The sequence below is a fragment of the Haliotis asinina genome, chromosome 10, assembly GCF_037392515.1.
Source record: "Haliotis asinina isolate JCU_RB_2024 chromosome 10, JCU_Hal_asi_v2, whole genome shotgun sequence".
Lineage (NCBI taxonomy): Eukaryota > Metazoa > Mollusca > Gastropoda > Lepetellida > Haliotidae > Haliotis > Haliotis asinina.
In genome coordinates, this window is record NC_090289.1 from 17,589,387 (window position 1) to 17,601,329 (window position 11,943).

Here is an 11,943-nt window from a genome sequence, read left to right on the forward strand (position 1 = left end):
AAGAGAAAATATCGCCTACTAATAATGACCGATCTGTTTACTTTACACCTTGACGTTTGGTGTGAGGAACCACCACTACATTCAATAAACTGACGTTTTGTTGAAGGGATTTACTGCAGGTGTATTTCTTTTTCAACGCTGATAGTTTAATAGATGGGAATGATGTCAGCAAGTTGTATAAATACAGGCAAAACCCAAACGAAAAAAATGAGATAGATGATGCTGAGCATCATGTCATATATATGTATATTATTTTCTCAATACCCAGAATGCCCCAGTGCCCATTTAATCACAAGACATTTTCCCGACTCATGCTTGGACACAACAGCCCTCTGTGTCATTGTTCCCGTCAGATGCACCCGGATAATTACCTCAGGCTGTTCTTGTGGAAACCAACCATGCATCATGCAGCCATACCGGTTCAAACCAGTATGTAATACTGTTGTGACGATGTCATATTGCTGGTAAGAAACTGTTGACAAGTACATGTATGTGTTCGGCAGCTTGTAAGCACAACATCTTCACGGTGTATTTCAGCCCCTGGTTTTAACTAATCATGTACATATGACATGGACGTCGTCTCAAGTTCACGCCAAGCAGCCGCGATCAACATTTTCCACATCTGTTACTCCTTAATCATTCTGTCGTCCCCTCATGCTCGCTGTTGTTATCTTGCAGCGTGACCAGTGATGAAGGGTTCTACTGGCGATGGGGTAGAGGTAGAGCGGTACACAAAACGTTGTCTCGTTGCGTCCAAGACTGATTACCGACATGGGTGCAAGGTGTCGAACCTATGCAGTCTGTGAGTTTATGTTTTCAAACTCATCCACTCATTGCTGCAAATGTACGCATGACCATCCGCGTTCATTCTTAACGTAAATGTCAGTACAGCCAACACAGTTGAAATGTTCTTAAGAGAACGCCATGGATATCAGGTACATGCGGTTCCCATTTCAGGGTATGGTCATTTTAGAGTGAGCTGATTATGTCTCTTCATCCAGCTGTCAGTTCTTGTGATGATCATCTATGACTCCTGAACTGCACGCCCCTGTCCGTCTCTTGTTATCAAGTAAAAAACATCTACTTTATGTTAGGACTGACTGTCACACCACAGGTCGGAGGGTGCTCCTCGCCGATGTTCGTGTCGGCTTTGGCGACGTCGTGTCGGTGCTGGAGCCAAGGACCACTGTGTATGGAATCCGCCAGGGGTCGTTATTGTTTTTTAGTGGCACAACACTATCTTTTGCATTCCTGGAAATACCAGCAGATTTTAAGAAGCGATTGTACGCGTCGTCAAGTTTGTAGAATTTTGAACTTTTCTCTTCCTTTTCGAGCCAAGCGGAATCTTTCGTGAAGTCATATCCTGTGAACAATACAACATATATTTCGAGACCGACGTTTTAAGAGTTTTACGTATAAGAGCAGAGTGGGTAGGTATTGTAATGCAGAAGACGAGGATACTATTCGGAAATGTTATTACTCAAGTAAGTACCAGTTGGTGCTCCAGTCTAGTGGCTTTCATTGTACTGAACGTTAAATGTATAAGTGTCATACAGTAAGAGCTAAACCAGCAGATTCTTCTGTTTTACTGTCAGTAGTGAGTTTGTTTGGTTTTACGCCGCACTCATCAATATTAAAGCTTTATGGCGGCTGTCTGTCAATAACTGAGTCTGGACCAGACAATCCAGTGATCAATAGCACGAGCAATTGGGATATCATGACATGTGTCAACCAAGTCAGCGAACCTGACCAGCCAATCACGTTAGTCGCCTCTTAGGACAAGCTCGTGTTACTGAAGATCAGTTCTACTCCGGATCGTCAAGGGCCGTTATTTTTGTAACGATCTGATGGCAGTAGTCGTCATTATCTTGTGGGGTTGGTTAATACTCCCGTGTTAACCATGCAGCTGACTTGAACTACTCACCAGAACTCTCCAGCAGCAGTAAACAGTCTGTTGAGTGAAAGAACTGGGAGTGAATTGCTTCATACAGGGCAGTGTGACCTCCGTTGTCGATGACGTTGACGTCACACTTGTTCTTCATCAGGTAGATGGCTGTTTTCTCGCTGCCTTCGTCCAGGGCATAGAATAGGGCTGTTTTCCCCCTTGCGTCTCTTGCATCAATGCTAGCGCCTATGTAAAGATTGCAGCTCAGCGGGTTAACGATCAAAACGAAATGTCTCAAAGAATCACACAAGAATCAAGGTGTGTGTGTGCGTGTAAGAGAGAGAGAGAGAGAGACAGACAGACAGACAGACAGACAGACAGACAGAGAGAGAGAGAGAGACAGAGAGAGAGAGAGAGTTGTGTGTGTGAGTGACTGTGCATATACAGTATGGTTCAAAATTATTGAGAATAGCTAAAGCATTTCATATTATTAAACGAGAACAAATCAGATAAAATTGAATGTATTGTGAAAGTGAACTGACCTTTTCATGTTGTGTAGGTAACAATTTAATATTTTATCAAGTCTCCTTGAGCTTCACGGCACAGTCTAAGACGGGTAGGCATACTTCCTATCAGAGAGGTTAGTGTCTCGTGAGTTATGCTGTCCCAGTATCGGACCACTTCTCTCTTCATGTCTTCAATTTTTGTCAACCCCGTTTGATTCACACATTCCTTCATCATCCCCCAAAAGTTCTCAATGGGATTTAAGTCAGGACTATATGCAGGAAATGGTAATGCAGTCACATTTTTCTCCTGAAACCACTGCTTGGCATGTTTTGCGGTGTGTTTAGGATCATTATCTTGCTGCAAAATCCAGTCATTTCCATAAAACACATGTGCACTTGGAAGGAGAAAATTATCTAATATGTTAGTGTAGCGTTGACTTGTCAGATTTCCCTCAAACACAAACACCGGGGTCGTTCCTAATAAGGATATCCCTCCCCATACATGAAACTTTGGGCAGTATTTAGGTCGTCGATACAACGGTGCTGACGCAGATTTTGTCCATATTTTCACATTATTGGGATATACCCATATTGAGCTTTCATCAGTAAAAATCACATTTTCCCAGTCAAAGTTTTCATGTGCCAAACACCACTCAACACGCCTGTCTTTATGTTCTTGTCTCATGAGAGGAGAAGGAATTCCAGTCTTTTTCTCCCATCCAAGATCAATCAAATTTCTTCTAACTGTAGATTTTGATACAACTGTTGATCCCCTTTCTATCATTTCATACCTGATGTTGGAGATGCTTGCCCTTTGCTTTTTAGACGCTAAAATTCTCAGCCGGACGCGATCTGAGAAGTCCAATTTTCTGGGTCTCCCTGCTCCTTTCTGGTGCCCAAAATCCTTTCCCTCTTTAAAATTCTTCCTAATCCTATACACAGTAGAAAGAGGAGTTCCTGTTCTCTCTGCCAATGTATTTACATAATCAATTCCTTGATTACACAACTCAAAAATCAACCTTGTTTTATCTTCAGCAGACATTGTTCACAGTGCTGAGGAAAATGACGTCTGCTACAAATTCAGGGGAGGTAACTCTAATTGTACTATACTCAGTAGGCCAAGATGAGTTACCTCCCTTATACCATTACTTAGTTTTAAGTATCAGTGAATCAGCTGAGGTGTTAGGATAGGTCAAAGTAAGAAGAAAAATTCTCAATAATTATGAACCAGACTATATATCCGCATTTTGGAGTATGTGTGTGTATTTTTGAGTTTGTACGTGTGTATATACGGGTGTGTATGTGTGTGTATTTTTAGTCTGTATGTAAGTAAGTGTGTATATGTATGAATGTAGATGTATATATATAAGATCACGTCTGCCACTACTCACCTTTCAGGTGAAGACACTTTAAGATATCCAGGTAGTCATAAAAGGCAGCTTTCATCAACGGCGTCTGTCCTTCCTTGTTCTGTGCATCCAGTTTACATTTACCTGTGAGAGAAATACATTTCTTACAATAAGATAACAATATTATAACTGATTGCAGTGGTTAATGGTGGCCACAGGTCGAAGACATTTCCCACTTTGTAGGGCGTATGTTTGTGCGTGCATCCAAAGAAAGAGGTCCAATGTAAATGCGTCAAAGAGTGCTATACATCAGAATACACACGCGCAAAAACATTCAGCTTACACACTGACCAAATAACATTACATTACACTGCGTGTGCAAGAACGAACTATTTCCTACGTATGCATGTATGTATGTATGTATGTGCGTGCGTGCGTGATAAGAAAGTGTGCCATAGTGTTTGTGTCATGGAGTGTAACTCATCAGGATACACTGGCGAAAACATTCAGTCATACACACTGAAAAAACTGAAGAGGCAGGTAAGGTGTGTATTAGGAAGAAGCCGTACCTGATTTGAGCAGGACCTGGACTATGGGTAAACTCGACTTCTCTGTTGCTTCATGTAAGGGTGTATCACCATCATTGTTAGCAATATTTGGGTCACAGCCCAAGGCTAACAACATCTGGGCTATCTCAACACGCGAGAAACAAGTTGCCACAAATAAGGCCGTCCGGCCACTCATGTCTTTCGCGCAGATGTCCGTTGAACTGTTGGCCAGTGCCTTTTTGATAGCCTCGATGTCGTTCTTGTAGGCATAATGGTGCAATGGCAGTACTCTAGAGTTCTGTTTGGGGTTGGATGATTTCTTTGTTGACTCCATTGCTGCACAGACTGAATAAAACAAGAAAGTACATCATTTGTGTAATGTTACCGAGGAACATATCGGGGTCATATATAACTGTGTTAATTTGTCTTTTTCGGTACAAATAACATTGAACTCTTTGATATCATATTTACAAGAATAGCATATTACACTGTGCGCGCCATGCCACTTCACGTCGCGCGACAGGGGGTACGTTGCTGTCTGTCAGTGTAAGTCCCACCAGTGTCTATAACTTAAATTGTCACATGGTTAAACAATGTTCGTCCATTTCCTAAGTTAGCCCAAGCTGCTTTCAATAAAGCGTGGTGTGAGTTAACTCATGCTCAACAAGACATTGAACATAAGTTATGCTCTTACAAGATTTTGTTTGCTAACACTACATCCATTGGGGCGTGACATAACTGACATACTTTTTACGATGCTCACCCACACTGCCGCTTTTAATAGCATTATTGCACTCCGATTCAAAGTTGTGTTACTTAAACATAGTTCATTGCACCGTTTATTACAGCTAGATATAGCATAATGAAAAATGCAGAGACCAGGTTATTATTATATATGTGCTACAATTCGAATGGTGTACTTTGTCAACTTCTGACAGCATGTGTTGGTCTGAGTTTGGATAACACACATGCTATTTGCATAATAGTAGGGACATAGCACGTAACAGCTAGGTATTGAATGACACACAGTGTCACGCATGGGTGAAATCAGTCCTCGCTCACTACCGGAGAAAATAAGTACCTGAAGATACTGTATTTTCAACCTGTAAGGTTACAGCACTGATTACACTGATTCGTCTTCATGCAATTGTATCTCGACTGTCGCCATTCCCTGACCTCAACCGCCGTGACTGTTTCTGAAAGGACGCAGCTAGGTCACCTCAACCAATATAAAGCTTTATTTTCCAAGTTTCAGGACTCAGGCCACAATGGCCACAGACCATAATACAAGCGTAATACAAATAGACATGAAGATTATATAACACATGGAAACTACATTAGAGATTATTGAATGAATCTCATAATTCAAATCCGTCAAATGACGTTTCGAGAGTTACGTGACAACATTTTACATTTAATTACATTATATTACAATGTGATGGATAAGTGTAGAAATATTAATCGATAACATTCAACCGCAATGCAGAATATATATTACATGTAAGTAAGAAATGACATTCATTTTGATGAAATTAAAACCTGATCTTTTGCACGGTGTTACGTTAACCAATGCACATTGGTGTTTTGTTACCATTCTGGAACATGGGCGACAAATAAACAACACTTTGTGATGAGGTCTGTCATTAGGCTTTGCGTCGCCTATCTCAGGGGCTAGAGACGGGGTTTTAACTATTTTGCACGAGCATGTTATGTCAGTAAGTTTGTAAGGAAGGGTTGTTCAAATATCTGACAAGGTAACATTATTATTTTCAGTAGACACGAGGTATAAATTGGTCATCAAAATTACATACTAAAATCCAACCTTTACTTAACTTTCTTTTTTGAAAAGGAAGATGGTGCAAAAGACTGAAATTTTCAAAAATTCAAATCAACGCATGATTATTAATAAGTGTTTGTCTGTGTTATAAACGATAATATTTATCTGTCTTATAAACATCCATCAATGATAGTTTAGCCACCATGACTGAGCCTTCACCCCGTGGCAACCGCATCTGTTCCTCGATCTGATCTTGACAATGAAGCGAAAAGCAAGCCCCACTGCCGTAATAAATGTCGAGACACGGGATAGACGCTTCAGGCGGGATCGTGAGAAGCAGTGAAATAAATGCTCCCCAAGCTCCATCAAAAGTTTAGACTCAATCTACCTTCCACCTGATCTTATCGCTGCTTCATGTACTTGAATAACACATGTACGCGAATACATCAGCTATCAACTACCCATCAAAAGCTTAGCCTCACTCGAAGCACTTGCTATATGGTATATGTATATATGGGTACATCAAAGATACATTCTCCACTAACTTAGGATAACAACTGCAAATCTTGGAATGAACTGCACGAGGTTCATGCATCAAATTGCGGAACAGCAGGTACAGATATCGTGCATATTAACAGTGGTAAGGCTTTGTTAAGGATTTGCCAATTTTCACCGAGCTTCATCATTTATTGAAATCGAGACAATAATCTTTTCAACTCGACGAATATATTTCAAAAACATTTTCATGTATAAACAATACCCATAACCAGTATTGAATATTTTACTATAGTTCAGAACAGTGTACTAAACTAAGTGGTTACATGTACACAAGTGAGTCTAAAAATTTGATAAGTAGTATATATTAGCTCGAAGGTTACATGCGTTTGTGGTAAGAGCGGTGAGCTGTTTCTCCCAAAAGCAATTAATGACCACAATCAGCGCACCTGCTGGATTCGAACACACTATCATCGGATCCGTGTATGACAAAGAAGCATAGCTCAGATGTCTCCTTGGACGAATGGGTTATGTTCCTCAGTTCAATGACGAAGAGGTGAGGATGACATTTTTGTAGAATGTTTTTGTCATAAACAGTAAGTCATGTCTTGTGTGATTGATGATGTCAACTTAGAAATGTCAGTTTACTAAAACAGCCAAGGCCGTATTTCTGTTTGTATTTATGTCACTTAAACTTGAAGTGATGACAGAAGGTGTTCACCATTTTCACGAACAAAGTCATCAGTCAACGGTAGAGCTTGCCCGCAGGTCAGACGTCTGATCAGATCCTTCCGAACACATTATCAGACTTTTCCCAGAAAATATTTATCTGACTTATCTGAGGCCAGGGATTTTTCTGGGTTACATCGTCACTACATTCCGGAGTACATGAGAATAAAAACAAGATGTAACCCAGAAAAAAAACACTGCCAATCAAGTATCTAGACAATCGTATCACTTATATCGATTGTCACGTTAAGTATACATTATTTCTCTTCTCTTAGAGGTTTGTATGATTTTTGAATAAGATCTTGATAGATGAGCGAGTGAGGGAATGTAGTTTTACCCCGTTTTCAAGCAATATGTCATCAATACCACTAAGGAGGGGGGAGGGGTCAGAAATGGGCTTCACACATTGTACCCATGTGGGGAATCGAACCCGAATCTTTGGCGTGACTAGCAACGCTTTAACCCCACCGCCCCCGTTTTAGGTCCTAATGGGAAGGCATGGGTTAGGGCAGGGGCATAAATAACCATCACCACAGATATGGTTGCCGTTTTTGGATGCAATGACTGCCGTTTTGTACGCTTGGTGACCGTTCTCGAGCGCTTTTGTGGATTATACGGGAGGCTTGTTTTCATTTCAGATGATTAGTTTTCCGTTACAGAGCGTTTGTTTCGGTTTTAGAGGATATTGTTGCAGTTTTGAAATGATTTTCCTATTTTGATGATTTGTGTTCTCTTTTGGTGTATATGAGTTCAGTTTTGATGATCTTTTCATCGTTTGTATAGTAGGCCTGAGCTGTCTTACTTTATTAATCAAAGTCAAGTTTTATGGGGAGGGGTGTGGTGTCGAGGCGGAAGGTTGCAGTTCTAAGGACACACTTCACGAAGGGATTTTGTGATGGAATGGAAAAACAAATTGTGTGCATATTTCAAAAGCAAAGACTGTACAAATGAACCGTTATTGAATCCACATGTTATAGCTAGTGCTGATATTGGCATCCAATCTGCGGTGTCATACATCCAGATGATATAATGTTTGCCACGACGATATATGCCAAAGAATTATGAGCACTGAAGCTGCGATATGGTACGAATCCCGATACAAGGGTGGTGATACTATACGTACCACGATACCAACATCTTTAATTCTAACACCAACTAACAACAGCTTAAGATCAAAACAAAACCATTTTAAAGTATTTCGTCAGATTCCAAAAGTGTTTTTCAATGTTAATTCGGAAATGAGATAATGAAGTTTAGACACGGACTTTATGAATGTAAATAAAATGCAAGCGCCATGTTTGACACAATTCCTGACGCAAGAATTGATCATAGAAAATGGAACACTTAAATTCATGTTAACATTTAAACGTCAGCATCCACGGTACAGTCTTAACTGATTACTTATTGAGTAAACGTTGTAAACTGTCCAGGTATCGCTTACACAAACATAACACATTTATTTGTGTGCTGTATAATCTTATATACAATTACTTACTTCAACTGCGTCTCATATTTATACTGTTTATGATGAATTGAACGGCAAAAAATAGCGACTCTGTTGTTTTCTTTGTAAAATTTTTAAATAGAAGGCATAAACATGAACGCTTACTTTAATCAGATTTCATTTTTTTCGAAAGTTGCGGATTTTTCGCTGTTCAGTATAGCATGACAGACTTCGGACAGTGAGTGAATTTAGTTTTACGTCGGTTTTAGCAATCTTCTGGTAATATAACGACAGGGGACACCAGAAATGGGCGTCTTAAATTGTACTCATGTAGAGAATAGAACCCCCGTCTCCGGCGTGACGAGCGAACGCTTTAACAACTAGGCTACCCTACCGCTCCACAGCTAAAGAGGTTTAGTGACAACGTTTTCCATGTCCATTGCCTGCCATTGTATTCCCACACAGAATAGAACAAAGACTCCGATATTGTTTACTTCCCACACAGAAGCCTTTCAAATGTTGACGTGCGGACTCAGTGAGCAAGTAAACAGCAGTTAAGTCAATGCGTCGCCCACGCGTTAATACAGTGATACACCCATAACTGCCCCATGTTGTTAACCATGCAACTGGTTTGTCTCATTCACTGTAGATATTATTTTGAGTCACTCAGATTATCCTTTTAATCAGGTATTCTTTTATACCTGTACATAACCTGTCCATAGTGTTTCAGTCAAATGGCTCCGAGATGACCAAGTGCATGTTTGACTGAGATGTGTCACGGAACCTGATGTGATGTACAAACATATCTCAGCAAGACATCTCCTCTGTACATCACAGTTGCGGTGATGACTATCGGGAGACATTGAGGAAAGCGACTGTATCGTGAAATTATCTTAAACATTATTGTCATCACAATAACACAACGTTATATACATACAAGCTAAGATATACAGCGTGTTTAGGAGGACCATGTCGGTAGATCCACGATTAAAAGTGCACACAGTCATCTAAAAGCTTTATATTGCCAATTTCAGCTGTTGATATACATATCGGAATCAGACACTACCCTTGTTAGCATAACCCTATGCGTTGATATAGCGCGCAGTTTAAATGTAATTGTTATGGTGCAATTATTGCGATCTCTATTTGCAATTTGTGCAAATACATGTATGTCTGTTCAAATATTATATCTTTAAAGGTCACATGGAAAGTAAAACACAACTTTGCAGATTCTGAGACATTTCGGTATGCACTTACCGAAACAAATCATCAAAAATTCCATTTCAACCTATTATCATCACAATAATATGACGTCATATACATACAAGGTAAGATGTACAGCGTGTTTAGTTGGAGCATGTAGGCAGATCCCTGATTAATAGTGCACGCAATCATTCAAACATATGTAACAATAATGGCATTGTCTATATTCGAATACATGTGTGCACGTTATCTCGAGAAAGAGTTTCCAATATAATGTTTGTAGCGTATTAAAACCTGTGACGAAAATGGACGCACCCATCCTCTATCTCACGAACTTTGGCACAGTCGTAAGAATCTACATTCACACTCTTATCAGTCAGTGCAGCTGAAGGGGTCGTTCTCGGGGCAGACACCGAAACCGTATTTGCTGTCGTTCATCTGATCACGTACTTTGTTAGTGTGCGAAACATTCGTTACTACATATGCTTATTTCTTACATAAAATGCATCTCATACAACCGAATGACAGTTCCTATCGCCCTCAGGTACGTTTCTGTATTGTGATTAGATATCTCTGGTGCCAGAGGCGACATCGACCCCTTCAGCGTGAATTTGTGATGATTTATTGTTCATGTAATTAAAATTAGTTTTATGTTGTTGGGATATAATCATCACCCCTCAAATATTACCCTTGTTTGCATAAACCGTATACACTGATAAATGTCATTGTACACTTGTTACGTTAAAATTATTGTATTCTCTATTTGCAATTTGTGCAAATTTGTCTGTTCAAATATTATAACTACGTCCAAGTTATAACATCTATAAGCAAACACTACATGACATAAATTTGTAAACGTGACGTTGAATATTTAATGCATAATGTTATCATGACTTGTAATGCCGTAAGGGGTGGGTGAGTTTAGTTTTACGCCGCAATCAACAATATTTCAACTATATGGCCCCGGTTTGTAAATAATCTAGTAAATCTAGTAAATAATCCAGTGATCAGCAGCATGAGGATCGATCTGTGCACTTGAGAACTTGTACGTGTCAACCAAGTCAACGAGGCCGACCATCCGATCACGTTAGTCGTCTCTTAAGACAAGCATAGTCGCCTTTCATGGCTAGCATCGGTTGCTGAAAACCTATTCTACTACTGATCTTCACCAAATCATGCCAAAAGGTATCCTGTAAATGATATTACTCTGTAACTGATAACATTCCATGACATCTTGTATTTACTTGAAAGACTGATTCAAAATACTGCATACCAAATATATGTGTGAGTTGATGCATCTTTTCAGCAGGATGTGTTCATACACTGCCGTAATATTGGAGAATTAAAACAGTCCTTACTTACCTGATCGCGTATCAGTTTCTTTGTGTTTACAACACGAAGAGCGGCCTCGCTCGTCCTCTGTTTGACTCACAATGAGTTTCAAGTCCCGCAGCTTTCAGATGGTATGGTCATACATGACTGATTAGGGAGTATTTGTGAGCACCCATCCTCCTTGGTCGAGAACACCTTCAAGCAGAGCCACAAAACGATCGCAGCATGAATCAGATGAAGACAAATACACCGACATAATGTTCAAAACATGACACTGAGCTCCCAGCAATGTCAAGAGGTATTGTGATAAGAACTGTATCTAGTTTGCACCATGTGCAGTAGTGCGAGATGAAGCTAGCTGGAACCATGCGCTCTAGTGAGAGACGTGTCTAGTAGGCAATATGTACTGTAGTGAAGAGAATATCAAATGGATAGTGTTTACCTTGGAAAGTAAATCTTGTAAATGAGGGATCAGTATTTGCTAGTCCCCAAACGTTCGTTTTTGATAGAAAGTGAGACGTGTTTCAGCTTTTACACGCTTCCCGAGAAGTTACGCTTGAACGCAACATCTGCTGAAGTGACTTGCTTAGGGCATCGACCTAAACAGACAATGAGTAAAAACATGAAATTGCCACATTTCTGTATGGTTATCTGCTTTGTTTTTAAAACAACAAA

General features: G+C 40.0%; 1 protein-coding gene across 1 annotated transcript; it reads right to left on the reverse strand.

The window, feature by feature from the left end:
• Positions 1-229: 229 nt before the first annotated feature.
• LOC137299075 (ankyrin repeat and SOCS box protein 2-like) lies at positions 230-11,390 on the reverse strand. Its single transcript, XM_067831564.1, has 5 exons — positions 11,299-11,390; positions 4,310-4,633; positions 3,783-3,884; positions 1,925-2,131; positions 230-1,363 (listed from the first exon to the last, which is right to left on the reverse strand). The coding sequence occupies exons 2-5, from the start codon at positions 4,620-4,622 to the stop codon at positions 1,104-1,106; spliced, it is 882 nt and encodes a 293-aa protein (XP_067687665.1). The 5' UTR covers positions 4,623-4,633; positions 11,299-11,390; the 3' UTR covers positions 230-1,103.
• Positions 11,391-11,943: the final 553 nt, after the last annotated feature.

Excerpts from the sequence above, each read along its gene's own strand:
- LOC137299075 (XM_067831564.1), bottom strand. The coding sequence starts at position 4,622 with ATGGAGTCAACAAAGAAATCATCCAACCCCAAACAGAACTCTAGAGTA. Across the intron at positions 2,132-3,782 it reads AAAGTGTCTTCACCTGAAAG|GCGCTAGCATTGATGCAAGA; the intron begins GTGAGTAGTGGC and ends ATCTTTACATAG. Across the intron at positions 1,364-1,924 it reads ACTGCTGCTGGAGAGTTCTG|GATATGACTTCACGAAAGAT; the intron begins GTGAGTAGTTCA and ends TATTGTTCACAG.